The sequence below is a fragment of the Drosophila santomea genome, chromosome 2R (assembly GCF_016746245.2).
Source record: "Drosophila santomea strain STO CAGO 1482 chromosome 2R, Prin_Dsan_1.1, whole genome shotgun sequence".
NCBI classification, from domain to species: domain Eukaryota; kingdom Metazoa; phylum Arthropoda; class Insecta; order Diptera; family Drosophilidae; genus Drosophila; species Drosophila santomea.
The window spans coordinates 6863843-6878735 of record NC_053017.2 but is presented as its reverse complement, the minus strand read 5'-3'; the positions used below and the strand labels follow the sequence as shown (position 1 = coordinate 6878735).

Genomic DNA, 14893 nt, shown 5'->3' with positions numbered 1-14893 from the left:
ACTGCTTTGCACTATACGAAAACTGCTTGAATGTAGTTCGAGTCTCGAATATTTCCAATCAGAATATCGTGTGTGGGTAATGTGTCATTAGTATCGCTTCGCTGAACGATATTTTTCAGGTTATATGCGGTGGTCACACTGGCTGCCAGCTGAGAAATTATTTATTTTCTTCAACGTTAATTTGTTCAATTAAAAATCAAACAAAATGTCCATTGCCAAGCGTGTGCAGGTGCGTAAGCTTACTTCCCACGATGGGCAATAGGTAATCATTCACTTTTCCCCCAATCCAGCAATGGGCAACGTTCGCGCGCACTTGGCACATCTACGATTGCACCTGGCAGAATCCATTCGAGTCGGCTAAATTGGTTAAAACGCATTTAATGGGCCTGCAGAAGCCTATTTATCACCCCATGAGTAAGTATTATCCGTCGGCCTAGTTGTGGTTACGTTTCTGTGTCGAATTCGATTGAATTAAGCCCTTTTTTGGGGCATTTCGGTGTCATTACATCACCGGCGTGTTTTCTTAGTTGTTGTTGCTGCCGCAAGTAAAAAATGAAAACAAATAAATAGAAATTCGAAAATGGTAATTATCAGACCGTTCAGCCTGCGATTCAAGTAGTAGTATTAATTCAGCAATGACAGAGAACAGAACTTCCCAATTATTGCCCAATAATTAAGAGTACAAATATATTTATTTAACATTCCTCATACTAGTAAGGAACTGCCAAAATGGTTTGCTACCTCGCCTATAAGTAACTTCCTCTGCTAAAGCTACTATTTGGACCGCAACTGAATGAGCATTCGGTTATTCCACACCTTGTTTTTGACCAGTGATCATTGTACTTTTAGGTTAAGCAAGTTGTCCACAATGGCCATCCAATAAAACCGTACCTGTAATTTTCCAGATGATTGCGGGGATCATGTGGTGCTGATCAACACGCGGGAAATCGCCTTGCCCGGAGACGAGTGGGTCAAGAGGGTGTACTTCCACCACACCGGATATCCAGGCGGCGCTTCCTGGACCCTGGCGTGGCAGCTGCACGAGAAGGATCCCACGATGGTGATGAAGAAGGCCGTGTACAACTCGATGCGCGGAAACCTGCAGCGCAGGCACACCATGCAGAGACTGCATTTGTTCGCCGACGATCAAGTGCCCGAGGAGATACTGCAGAATGTCACGAATCAGATCCGCACACCGCGCTCGATTCCCCAGCGACTGGATCATATCGATAAGGAAACGCTGGAGAACTTCCCCAACATTATGGATTATCCCAAGGACTACATTTTGCGTTGATATGCTGTTAGAAAGTCATTGTAATTAAGATAAATACAAAACATGAAAAAAGCTAATCAAAGTTTTATTGTATTCTACTATTTTTACCTATTTTATATAAAGTCTTAAAATATTATATTATTCATAACACGGTATCAACAAGGCGACCGCTAATCGAACAGCTTCAGTTTTTGGGGCTGGCAAGGCTGCAAAAAGGGATGCCAGGCAGTTAAACTTCAGGTTACTTATTATAGACTGAATTATTTGTATTAGAATAACAGACATTGAAAAAAGTACCAAGAGATCTACTTAAAGAAGGTTTACAATTTCATAAATAATTTATTTAAATAATAGATTTTTGTACTTCACACCTTGCGAGTTTCGACAACCCTGAAGTTTACCGGCTGTGTGGCAGTGAATTGCAATTTATTCATCTCATTTGTATCTGCTTCATTTTGCACCCATATCGAAAGTCGCCGCCTACGAATTAAATATATGTACGTACACAAATATACTATACAGAAAGTGCGGTCATCACTGAACGTAAATGTCTAAAACCACCAACAGCAGCTGGTAAAACTTAACCACAGCTTTTGGCTTATCTGCCCCCATTTTTATTGTCTTACGATAGCACTATCGCAGAAAGTTAACAATTTACAAATATTTCTTATTCTTTTTCAGTCTCCAGCCGCGGCTTGTGCACTTCACACAAACTACTCCCGATTTACCAGGTCCAAAAACGCAGCATGGGTCGCTTAGGAGTCGTGGATCCCAGTTCTTACTCGCAGCCCGATTTGATCACCACGGAGCACAGTGCTCTTAACTGGAAGGTCGACTTCGGAGCCACCAAGATTCAAGGAAGCGTGCTCCATCGCTTCAAGGTGCTGACTGCCAATCTGGATAAGATTGTAAGTACTTGCGGAATCGCACTGGATCCAGCATAACCATTCCCAAGCATGTTCATAGAAGCCCATTAATATAAATAAACATATATATATTAATTTCATACGATTTAGCTCCTGGATGTGCGCGATATCAATGTAACCAATGCCACGCTGCTGGCCGGAGGCAGTGAGCTCCCGATCAACTTCTTTATCAGCGATGCCGTCGATGATATTGGCCAGAAGCTTACGCTGGAGCTGCCATCTGGAACGGCTAAGGGGAGGTAACAGCACGGCGATAGATAATCTAATCTATGTGGCCATTGATAATCTCCATACACTCCATTCTAGCCTTAACGTTCGCATCGATTACGAGACTTCAAGCAGTGCCAGTGGATTGCAGTGGCTGAATCCCGCCCAGACTTTGGGCAAGGAGAACCCCTATATGTTCTCCCAGTGCCAGGCGATCCACGCTCGCTCGGTGATTCCCTGCCAGGACACCCCAGCTGTTAAGTTCACCTACGATGCCACAGTGGAGCATCCCACTGAGCTGACGGCTCTAATGAGCGCCCTTATCGATAAGAAGGAAGCTGGAAAGACTTTGTTCAAGCAAGAGGTGCCCATTCCCGCTTATCTGGTGGCCATTGCCATTGGAAAATTGGTTTCCCGCCCGCTGGGAGAGAACTCCAGTGTCTGGGCAGAGGAAGCCATCGTAGATGCCTGCGCCGAGGAGTTTTCCGAAACAGCCACCATGCTGAAGACTGCCTCTGAGTTGTGTGGACCGTATGTCTGGAAGCAGTACGATCTTCTGGTGATGCCCCCATCATTCCCCTATGGTGGTATGGAGAATCCTTGCCTCACCTTCGTAACTCCAACTCTTTTGGCCGGCGATAAGTCTCTGGCCGACGTGGTGGCTCACGAGATCGCTCATAGCTGGACTGGAAATCTGGTGACCAACAAGAACTTCGAGCATTTCTGGTTGAACGAGGGCTTCACTGTGTTCGTGGAGTCCAAGATCGTGGGAAGAATGCAGGGCGCCAAGGAGCTGGACTTCAAAGTAAGTGTATCACTTAAGTTGCAGTTAAGTCATAAGCCTTTAACCATTTCTGTCGCTTTAACTAGATGCTCAGCAATCTCACGGACCTGCAGGAGTGCATCCGCACTCAGCTCGACAAGACACCCGAGCTGACTAAGCTGGTGGTGGATCTTTCCAACTGTGGACCCGACGATGCCTTCTCTTCAGTGCCTTACATCAAGGGTTCAACGTTCCTGCGTTACTTGGAGGACTTGCTTGGCGGACCAACCGTTTTTGAGCCTTTCCTAAGGGACTACCTGAAAAAATACGCCTACAAGTCGATTGAGACGAAAGATTTCCAGAGTGCTTTATATGACTACTTTATCGATACGGACAAGAAGGATAAACTGAGTGCTGTCGACTGGGATTTGTGGCTGAAAACCGAGGGAATGCCACCCGTTATTCCGAAATTCGACGAATCCCTAGCTAATGTAACCAAGGAACTGGCCAGTCTCTGGAGCTCCAAGAACGTGGCTGAATTGACTGACAGTGCGGAAATCAAGAAGACCATTTCCATCCATCAGCTCATTGACTTCCTGGGCAAACTGATTGAGTGCAAGGACATTGTCGATTTGACCGAAAGCAAGATTAACCTACTGGAATCCACATACAACTTGAAGAGTTCGAAGAACGCAGAGGTTCGCTTCCGCCTGAATCGCCTGGTTATCCGAGCTCGCTTGATAAAGCGCCTGGAGGAGGTCCTCGAATTCGCCAACTCCAATTTCCGCATGAAGTTCTGTCGCCCCATCTACCGCGACCTGGCTGGTTGGCCCGAGGCCAAGCCCGCTGCTATTCGCAACTTCGTCAGCGTCAAGGATCAGATGATGGCTGTCTGCTCGCACACGATTGAAAAGGATCTGGGGCTGAAGTAAATTTGAGCCTGATGCATGCATTTCGAAGATCTAAATTGAACTGTAACCTTGTTGCATTAAATTGATGAAGAGAATAAAATGGATTTCGAAAGAAGTTGACTTCGTTTTTCTTGAATTATTTGTTTTTATTAAAAAATAAGCAAAACTACGTTTATAACAAGTTGATTTCCATTTCCATGCTCATGCTCTTCCATTTCGAATCTTAAATTTTGCTTGCAATTTTCGCGCGTTACCTTGATACCGTATAGTTACCAATTTAATATCGTTTTTAGTTATAGCTCGACGTTGACCAATTTCAATGGTGTTGGTGTTCGTATAACTAACCAAGTGGGCGTAGATCAGGTTGATCTGCGCTTCAAATTTCTTGTGGCTTAAATTCTTTAAATTTCTCTCTCGGCTTGTAGTACACATACACACACAATGTATATTAAATTTATTATTGTTTGCTTTGCTCGGCTGCTTAAATATTTCCTCTGTTGGTGTCTCAACTTCTAATCCCGACGAGTTTCGCTTGTGGTTTAAACTAATTAACAATTTTGTCTTTCCTTTTGCTTTTGTGTGGCTTCCGCTGTGTTTGTTCACCTCCTACAGCGACCAAAGTGCTTCAACATGCTTCCAATTGATTTTCCCGAATTGAATGGCTGAGAGATCTCTGTAACTATTCCCCTTCCCCGGTCGCCTGTCCTTCGTCTGGCTGAGGCATCAAGAACTATCACGCACTGGAGTTATCATTGGAACGGGACGTGGATGGACCGGCACCCTGATCATCGCCCAGCACGAAAGTGGGACTCTGGCGGGATGTGTGATAGTGGTAGCCCTCTCTATAGCGCTGATTGGGTTTCGACCGTGCGGTTTGTGTGTGACCCAATGCTGGACGCTGATTGTTGAGCTCATTGGGTCGTTTGGCTGCAAAGGAGACGGAGACCGGTTACTATCCCATGGATAGTACACAAAATGGATGCTGCTATGTTCCTTACCAGGTATATAAGGCTTTTGATTATAGGACGATTGTTGTTGTTGGTTATACAGATCCGACGTGGTCGCATTGCCATTGTGATGATATGGCGTCGCCTGCAGATCGGTGCTACAATTAATGGGACTCATCGGCGTCATCTCGCGGTCCTCGATAAACAATTCGCTGGCATCGTCGGGCACCTGACGGTACTGAGTCCACGGCCAGGATGCGATGCCCGACAGAAGAAATGCCTCCAGGGCGCACAGATAGCCAATTATCTATTAGAAAGCGATTGGAAAAATAACCGTGCTGGCTATTTAGGCGAACCAAACGGGCGTTTCGAACTTACCCCAGTGGCCAGAAGCGTGTCCTTGGAGTGCTTCGATACCCATGTGTATTCAGTGGCATAGAGCACCATGTGGACAAGCAGCGTGGAGCTCAAAATAAATATCAAACCAACACTCAGGTACATCCACGTATTCTGTCAGAAAAGATAGACTTCCACTTTGAATATCCATTACTGCATTATTACTTGACTGTTTTACCCACCACTTTAGTCCAGTTGAATGGGAACATCAGCGCTATATGCGATATATCCAGAAAGAGCATGAGACACGTGATGAGTAGCGAAAAGAGCGCGCAGAAGACCATCAGCCTCAGGCGCCCGATGAGTGGCAGTAGAAAGAGGCCCACCTGCACGGTGCCCGCGGAGCATTCGCAGGCCAGACAGGCGGCCGAGGATAACTGGTAGATGGTTAGGTGGAAGGTGGAAGGTGGGTTTGTGGTAAAGAATTTATGGCCAGCGGCAGAATGGGTCGCTCGACTTACCACCAGTAGTATGCGCACAATCCCTGTAGGCGATTTCAAGTGTTGCGGATCACAGTGGAGGGCGACGCCCCAGGGCAGGGGGGTGTGGCCGCCCCTCTGCTTGTAGTTGGCATGGGAGTCCCAGGAGGTGCAGGTTCCGAGGGGGGATTCCAAGGACAGCGAGTGCGAGTGCGAGTGGGAGAGCTCGCCGGCCCTGCTGCCAGCTATTTCAAAGTCCTGCTCATCGTCCAGCTGACAGCAGACCGGCTCCAGCTCCAGCTCCCGAATCTCGTCCAGCAGCAGTTCTATCTCGTCCGTGCCATATAGATCAGATACAGACGGTATATAACGTTGGGGTTGTTGCATTGCCCGTGGCGGGATGTGTCCCACATCACCGATGGTTGCCCCTCAACTCTCAAAAACTGCGCCCACGTTTCGTTCTATCTCTCCGTCTCTCTCTCCCTCTCTCTCTCTCTCTCTTGTCCTTTTTCCTTCCTTAACTATTTGGTAGCTGAAAAGATATAATATTTTTTATTTTATTATATGCGATATTGTTTAAAATATTTAGAATCTTGCTCAGCCTAAGCATCACTGTTTACCAGTACTTGAACTTAATAAGAAATACGTAGCACTCGTAAAAATTGCTTGTAATTATTTCTAGTTTCAAATGATTTTCTTTTATATCCGTAATACTCGTACTCTTAGCGTAAAAGGGTATACTAGAATCGTTGAAAAGTACGTAACAGGTAGAAAGAATATTTCTTGATCAGGACCACTAGCCGAAGCGATCTGGACGTAAAGATCTTCGGAACTACTAAAGCTAGTAAGTTAGGATTAGGCACGCAGATTCCGGAGACGCATACTTCACGCAGGTATGCTTCAAACGATTCCCACTCTAACTCTCGCCACACTGATTTTATTTTTTTGGTTTTACTGTTTATGCCTATTTATGTTACTCGTAGTAGCATGCAGCATGCAGACTATGCCAATAAAATCCCTCGCACTCGTAACACCTGGCTAAATGGGTATCTGATAGTCGAGGACCAAAGCGTTCTCCCTTTTTTTTAATTTATCTACATGCGTTGAGAAGCAAAACGAAACCAAATGAGGTCTGAACGCTCCGCTCCATTTGCTATGCTATAGAAATTGATAACTGCCAAGCTGCTGGCCCTCGGCGCTCATTAGATGTCCTGTCCCCTCGGCCTCACTATGTGGCAACCCCTCGTCCCCCTCCCTCTCCATTTCAACCGCCTGTGCATAACCATAACGGTAATTTGATATGAGTCGTCGACGACTTAGACGTCGCCATTGCCTGGCTGTCACTCATACGCCATGTGGGCCGCTGTGAAAACGCGCCGCGGGAAATCCCCCTGGGAGCTGCCAGTCTGAATACGCTATCCCTGGCTGCGGCAGGCAACAACTTTCCGCGGAAATTTATTTATGGGAAAATAAAGAAATGAGGAGCTTACGCGAAGCGGAAGGGTAGCCTAATGGTGTGATATGAACGTAGGAACAAATGTAAATCACATGATGACGGCAATGAATGGGTGGGTCTCTGCACTTGAGGTGAATGAAAAAGCTTAGCATATCATAGGTATATGGGTAAATGCTAAAGGACTTGTAAATTACAAAACAAATATATATGTAAGAGCTTGTTTTTTAATTCGCATTTGTAGTTCTCATCTAATAAATACAAAATGCCCTTTGTAACAATGTCTTGTCATTCCATAAAATCTGGTGCAAGTATTATCGCTCATCCTTTAATCAGAGAAATTCCCATTGGAGCACCTGGATGCCTTCACCATTTATTATTTTTAATTGCGTCTGATGCAAAGCTTTGATAGTCTACGTATCAGTTGATGTGGCTGCCAACTGAAAATTAAATTGAATTGGTTTTGTGTGGCACCCCTTTCCCCGATCTCCTCGCTTTTCAATTTTCCCATCTCGACATCAACACCCTGGATTTTCCCTTGCCCTTGGCTGTATGCAATGAAATTTTTCACAGCATTTTTTGTGCCACTCACACACACACATACACACGGACTATTACTTTGGCAATTAACACGGACATGCGGAATGTGGAAATGTGCAAAAGTGCAAATGTGCAAGCAACACAAAAGCCGAACTCCGTGGAGAATTTCAACAATTTTCAGCTGTCCGGCCGCATTTTCCTTGAGCTGTCATAATCAGGACACAGCTGAAGGTAGCTTATGCTCCTTGTTGTCATCTGACAACGTCCTGCTGCTGTTCCCACTGTTTTGCCTGTTGTTTTAGCAGCGCAAGGACTCCTCGCAGCAGGACACGAGAAGTGCAGCTGGACAGGAAGAGCCAAGGATGGGGGTCAGAACGGCACTCACACAGCCATAAAGATTGGGGAGTAGGACAGGCAATACATAGTGCAATGTAACAATTTGTTCTCTCTCTTTCTGCCCAAATATCCTCTCCTTCTCTTGGTGGCGCTGTTCGGGTTGTCCTTGCTCTAGTTTTAGTGGCCCGAATGGCCTCAGCCTCCGGTTTGGGGTTTGCGCTTGGAGAGCCTGCCCCGCTCTCTCGTGGCCACCCAACACCACAACACCCCAACCATTCCTATCCACGCCCCCATCCACGCCCTTATCTTTGTCTATTATCGGTGCACATAATCTCCCTCCGCTGCTGAAGGGCCTAATGAGAGTCCTTGTCGGCACATCTCTCTCGTAGAGGACATGCCCTATCTTAAGCAATTTGCCCATCGATGGAGAGGCATTAAACTCTTCGCCTGCAGCCCCTCTTTTTGCAGTTTTTGTCGCACAACCAAACGCATAATTTCACACACAGAAAGAAATTAATTGCATAACTTTAGCCAATTAATCAGACACTTTTATTATGCATATTTTACACATTCTCGTGTACTACAAATTTTCACTCTTTTTACCAAGCGTACTCAAATGGCAAATAATAAACATTGATTTAAGACATTCCCGTCGAAATTCAATTAATAAATTTATCAATTTTGAGCTAGAAATAAAATCAGGTTCGATTTAAAACACATTTAAGCGTAAAATTGCTTTTATATGATAACTTTGAAGTGCTATCGGTGACCGTTTAAGTTTATATTTAATAAATAAATATTTAATCTGTGCGAAGCTAAATTACCCCAGTTCACAGCCCCATTCTCTCGAATTCTGCGCAACTAGGTGGGCTTTTACTTTAAGCTCCTCACTTATACCAGAAGTGGCCGTTTTTGCCAGTGCTCCATCCGAAATCAATTATGCTGATCTGCATGTAAACTGACTGGGCTTCCTGTTGGGCTCCGACTTTCGCCCCCATTCGAGCCAAAGTCTGCAGGAAGTGCAAGTGCTGTGTATGCAAATTTATTGTCAATGAAGGGGATTGGAATTGGCGTGGAGACCCGAGAGGAGCGGAGCCGAGTAGGGGGTTTATGGAAAAGATTTAGGGGTGGGCTGCAAGGGTTGGACACTCGACGTGGGCTCGACTGCATTTCTTATTTATGAACGTGCATAGACAATGCTTTTGGGTTCTTGTTGCTTTTTGTTTGAGTTGAGTGCCTCCCCAAACACAAAGACACATAATGGCAGACAGGCCGTGTGCAACGTGGTGGCATTCAATGGACCAAACTTGCCGTAAATAACTTTTAATAGAATTTTTAATGGGGCTCGCTCGGTCGCCCAATGTCCTTTGGGTCCGATGTACGGCAATTTGGCTTTAATATAGATTACCATGATGATTTGTCAATGCATGGAAAGCAGTTGAAATGCGGTTGGATTGCGTGGTGGTCAGGAATAAAATGAATAAATTCCAATTTATCAAATTAAAAGAATGTGATAGAGTTTATAACATTAAAAGATGGTTATTTAATATAGCATAAATCTCATGTTTATCTAAAAAGAATGTCTTCTCACATTAGTTACTATTGACGATTCTGTATAATAATGTAGAGTAATATCAAGAGTACAATAATACAATTATTTATTAAGAGCCTTTCGTTTTAGGGCTATCAAAAGCTTTTTAAATATCAAACTATATTCAGCAGAGAGAAATTTTACAAGCGCAATAAACGAAGTGTGTATTGTATGTATATGAAACTCCGCCAGTACTTCCAGGAAAACTTATCGGCCAAATTGATCTGTAACAATAAAACATGGCATTGGGCACAAGGCGGACAGTCCTCGGACCTTTGAACTGCGTGCACACTTTGGCTAGAATTATTGGAATTTTTGTTCATCCTTCTCGTCCTTTTTTTTGGTGCAGACAAGTTGACTATCGTCCTCGATTCTTGGCGGCATTCAATGCGGCTGGAAATGCAGGGGAAACTAAGGGAAAAACGAAAAACTGGGACCCTTTCCTACTTATTATGCCGCCGCATGTTTCTCTATGTTTGCTCTTTTGCGGAATTATCGATTACAAATGAATACTTCATCAGGCGAGGCATGTTCGCTTGGGAAAAGCGGGAAATGGAGAGTTGAGGTGCGTGGCACCTGTCGCCTGGCGACTTCCGTTTCCGGTTCGCGACACCCTACGGCACTTTTCAATTAAAGGCGGCATACTTTTCAATATAACAACTGGGAATATACTAATGCTCATTATTCCCAAATGTTGAAATGACTACAAGAACAAGATTATCTAGCATTAGTTATGTTCTGTGTTTTAAAGTCATAGAGTATCCAAGTTCTCCTTCTCTCTGATTTATTTGCCAGAAAAGACGTAAATATTTTTCCAAGTGACTTGCTGATTTTTTCCATTGCTTTTCCCATTTCCTCGCTGCCTCTTTAAACTGCTGTTTAATGTATGGCCCCACTTCTGTTTTGTGTCGCATAATTACCAATGCCAGGATAATTAAGGCAACGCCAGGCTGGCAGGCCACACACAAAAAGGACAACGAGTCCTGGATGCGGGTCCCGACTCCAGGGATTCCACTTTGCTATGTGGAGTGGAGTGGAACGGACGGATGTGGGTGGACTAGGGTGGACTTGGGTGGTGGGGTGGTTCAGTGGTTCAGTGGTGCGAGCACGTGACGAACGGTAATGGCACGCCAAATCACAGGAGAAATGAAATGTTTGCCGGTCGGCAGTGTTCGGAATTCCAAATGCGAAGCAGAGCGGGTTTTCAGGAAGTGGATTTTTCAGCCGAGTTTCCTTATTCTATTAGGTTGAAAATAGGAAATATAAAATTAATATTGAATAAACTAAAGGGTCTACACACATTCAACCATAACCTATTTCAATTAATTGATTCACTTGAAAAACACATACCACTCCAATTATTTCTGTTCTTTGTGCCTCAACCAAACATTTTAATCAATTAATGCAGAATCATGTCCTGCTTAGCTTAACTTTCAATTAGAAGGTGTTCAGCGCCTGAAAAGGGATTCGTTTTCGTGGCAACTCGTGATCCTTTATGCGAAACTCCTACATAAACTCCACTTCAGCTGTGCCTCCGCCTGCCCCTCGTCCGCGAAACCCTAGTGGAAAGTGATTAAGGCTCACGTTTCGGGATTACGTAAGCTCCTACAGGGATACTTAACCATCTGCGCCCCACAGCATTTAAATATTGTAATTTGTGTGTGTGTGTGTGTGTGTGTGTGTGTGTGTGTGTCGGCTTGCGTGAGTTTGAGTGTGGGTGTCTGTTGAGCATATCATGTGTTTATGAGATTCCTGAAATGAACACCCCCCCATCCCACTTCGTCACTAAGCCATTTTACCTGGGCTTTCGGGCGTCCCCTGACACGTGAGCTCCATAAAAAGGCAAGAAGGCCTCGTCATTTCATGGACGTTGCAGCACGCGAGGGGTCCCCTAGTCCCGCCCCACCCTCTTGCCACTCCCTCCCCTGGCTTTCAAGCCTCCCCTCCCGCCGTTTTCACTTTTGTTCGGATTTTCCTTGCCGCTTTTCTCCGCTGCGTAAACACAGCTATTAAATGCGGACTGACCCCAATGCTGACCGACTCTGCCAGCTATCAACTACAGTTTGCATTCGATAAGCCGAATTTAAGATGGTATAATGCGTATAAAAAACGGTATTGCGTACGGTTTAATTAAATAATTACAAAGGCCCCTCAAATTACTAAGAAGTATGAAGTTTATTCATAATCAAGCTACTATGGGGACATCCTTTTTTATTATTTTTTTTAGACCACCTAAATTTGTTAAGTGTACGATTTAAGTTTATTTAGATAAATGTTTGCCTTAAGAAGTTGCCATAAATATTTGAGGCACATCGATGTATTGACCGCCTTGCAAATGGTTGATTTATGGTCTGTATTTAATTATCCCCTGGCCCTTTCCCTTTTGGCCGTAAACGGTCGGTGCAACAACCTCGTTTCGCCGACCTTGAACCAGTTTCATTTTTAAAAATTTCCAGCAGGGGAAAAGTCAAGGGGGCGCACTGGAAGGAAGGGAAAGCATTAGAAGACTTGGCCATCTAAGAACTTTTGCACATATCTCGGCATATTAATAAGGCCCAAAGCGTCTAACGGCCATTTAATCGCAGCCACATACGCACACAGACACGCACATGTGTGGGTGGGATAAGATGAGGTTCTATGACAGCGAACTAAAAATAAACAAATGAGCCAAGCCAGAAATACGGAAAAATTGAAAGACGAGTTGGAGCTGCCGAAGAGCGCCTGCGTGGAGGGAAAACTAGTGAGAGCGGAAAGCCGAGATGGAAAAGCAGCCAGAGAGAAGGCATGAGAGGAAAAGCGAGAGAGCCACCGCAGTTATTGTTGTGGCTGCCACAGGAGTTCAAGGAAGTGAAATAGCTGCAGACTGAGTTTTTTACAGACAAAGTTTCCTATCTGCTTCCTCTTCCTCCCCCCCTCCCCCTGCCTCTTTCCGTGGCGCTCCTCTTCTTCTTGCTGGCTTTTCCCTGTTGTCACTTCCTGTGAATCAGTGCGTTTGTGTGAGTGTGAACGTGTGAGATTCAAAACACTCAGTATTGAGAACCGAAAATAATAGATTTCTGGTTTGATTGCTATGCAATAATTAGTTCAATGCTGTCACTTAGGTTGTATCCGTATAACAAGTGTGATTCGATTGTATCAATAGCAAAAGAGGTGTGTGCTTAGTCTTAATAATAATAACTAGCTGTGGTTAATTATAGGTATTTCCTTCTAACAGCCTAATTTGGGTAAACTACCTTCTATTGGAGTTATTAATAAAAGTTCGCGTTTATTACTCGAGGAAATGGAGTATCAATTATAGAAGTAAGGCATATGATTTCCAGAATATGAAATAAAACGGGTAGGACTATAAAAGATTTCTCATTAAAAATAAGGAATAATGCGTTGCAGATTATTTTCAAATAGTTGTTAGCTAATTTGTATCCAAGTACAAATTTAGCCTAATGAAATAGAATCCCTTTTTCTATTTAGCAGTGAACTTGGTTCAATTGAACCAATTCAGATGGTGAACCTTGCACCAACACACACATACTAGCTCGCACACATACACATCCTCGGATAGTCCGCTCTCATAGTATCCTTTCTCTGCGGCTGTATGTGTGTGTGTGTGTGCGGACTAAAGTGTTATATTGACATTTGGCTACATAATGATTTATGCTGCTGCAGGAGCCCAGCGATCCTTGCTCCTTGTAATTCCTGCTGCTATTTTTAGGGGCATGGCCATAATTTATTTTTATGTACAACCAGCAGCGCCAGCAACAACAGCAGGAAGGAGGCAACTACATCACACGCACACACACACACACACACACACACACTCGAAGAGAGATATTTTTTTTGTGGGCAAGCGAAGGGCAAACGCTGGAAAGCATGCTACGATTTTTGTGTGGGAGTTGGGTGGCCTATTTGGGGGGCTGACGGGGAGGGGGTGGAGTGTTCGTGTATACAACTAGTTAAATAAATTTACACTTGACCCACCTATTTATTTCGCAGCTGTATGTATTTTTATACTTTTTCTCCTCCGAATGCGCGGCACGTTTCTGCTTCCTTTATTTTTTGGCCAGCAAAATCTTTTGAAAATTGCTTGTGTTCTTATGTGTGCACATCTGTGTGTGATGGTGTTTGTATGAGTGGGTGGCGGGGGTGGTGATGATGGTCTTCCCCTTCTGCCAAATCTAATATCAGTTCATTCATGGGCCAAAATCATCTTTCAGTTTTCCTTTCGACTGTGTGTGTATGAAACGGGAAGCTGCCATTTTATTTGTGATTTCCAGGTTTCGTTTCTCTGCAAAATTTCAGCTTTTTTATTTTTTGAGCTGCATTGTACTCTTTCTCGTTTTTATTTAACTCGCGCAGCAAAACAATTTTCATTTTCAGACACTCGCACGAAAATCATTACTCAGTATGCACGGCTTTCCACGGGCTTTTCATTTGCCAACCACCGCGCCCCTTGCCCCTCGCCCCACCATTTGGGCCATGCTGCCTCCACTGCCTTTCAACATTTGCTAAAACACTCACACATTCGCACGGCGGAGATATTATTGGGGCGGCTGGGAGGGGGCGTGGCTGGTCGGGGGGCGTGTGAATGCAAAGCAGCAGAACGAACGTCGAAAGAACGCGACACCAACACAGGAACGAGAGCGGGAAAGTCCGGAAAACCAACGAACCGACAGCGTTGAAAGCCAGCAAACGACTGAGCTCCAAAGCCCCAAATGGAATCTGAGAAAGGAGAGAAAGTAAGGGCAGAGAAAGAGAGAGAGAGAGAGAGAGAGAGAGAGAGAGAGAGAGGGAGAGAAAGAGTCATCCTTTGCAGAGGCGACGAAAGTTCGCGGAACCAGCTCAGAGAGCTACCAATACCCACACAATATGATATACAAAAAGTTATAAACAATCATTTTATTATTAAAGAATTTAATATAATTTAATTTTATAACCAAAAAATTAGCTTACATATGACAAAGGCCGAAACATTCGAATTTATACAAATTTTTTATTTGTTCATAATTACGTAATTTCTTCGAGTACATTTACAAACTAATATAAAATCCACATTCTCACCAGCTAAAATTATTAAAAAAAAACTAGATTTTACATAGAAAATAACTCCCGCTCCGATTTGAAATCCTCAAACATA

At 44.2% G+C, this 14893-nt stretch overlaps 2 protein-coding genes across 6 annotated transcripts; one reads left to right on the top strand and one right to left on the bottom strand.

Annotated features, from left to right (window-relative positions):
• Positions 1 to 87: 87 nt before the first annotated feature.
• LOC120445146 (39S ribosomal protein L13, mitochondrial) lies at positions 88 to 4195 on the top strand. 3 transcript variants are annotated; one of them, XM_039625304.1, is made up of 6 exons: positions 89 to 229; positions 291 to 414; positions 1955 to 2181; positions 2290 to 2438; positions 2506 to 3211; positions 3277 to 4195. In XM_039625304.1, exons 1-6 carry the CDS (start codon positions 206 to 208, stop codon positions 4099 to 4101), a joined length of 2055 nt encoding a protein of 684 aa, XP_039481238.1. In that variant the 5' UTR covers positions 89 to 205; the 3' UTR covers positions 4102 to 4195. The 3 variants fall into 3 exon arrangements, with proteins under 3 accessions (XP_039481240.1, XP_039481238.1, XP_039481239.1); XM_039625305.1 differs by lacking the exons at positions 89 to 229; positions 291 to 414 and adding an exon at positions 1611 to 1770; XM_039625306.2 differs by lacking the exons at positions 1955 to 2181; positions 2290 to 2438; positions 2506 to 3211; positions 3277 to 4195 and adding an exon at positions 906 to 1350 and having other exon boundaries at positions 88 to 229.
• A 6-nt stretch (positions 4196 to 4201) lies between these two features.
• On the bottom strand, positions 4202 to 14445 carry LOC120445145. Of its 3 annotated transcripts, none has more exons than XM_039625303.1 (6): positions 13738 to 14439; positions 5885 to 6374; positions 5606 to 5800; positions 5406 to 5537; positions 5079 to 5334; positions 4202 to 5007 (listed from the first exon to the last, which is right to left on the bottom strand). In XM_039625303.1, the coding sequence occupies exons 2-6, from the start codon at positions 6227 to 6229 to the stop codon at positions 4814 to 4816; spliced, it is 1122 nt and encodes a 373-aa protein (XP_039481237.1). In that variant the 5' UTR covers positions 6230 to 6374; positions 13738 to 14439; the 3' UTR covers positions 4202 to 4813. The 3 variants fall into 3 exon arrangements, with proteins under 3 accessions (XP_039481237.1, XP_039481236.1, XP_039481235.1); XM_039625302.1 differs by having other exon boundaries at positions 4202 to 5334; positions 13738 to 14044; positions 14159 to 14439; XM_039625301.1 differs by having other exon boundaries at positions 4202 to 5334; positions 13738 to 14445.
• Positions 14446 to 14893: the final 448 nt, after the last annotated feature.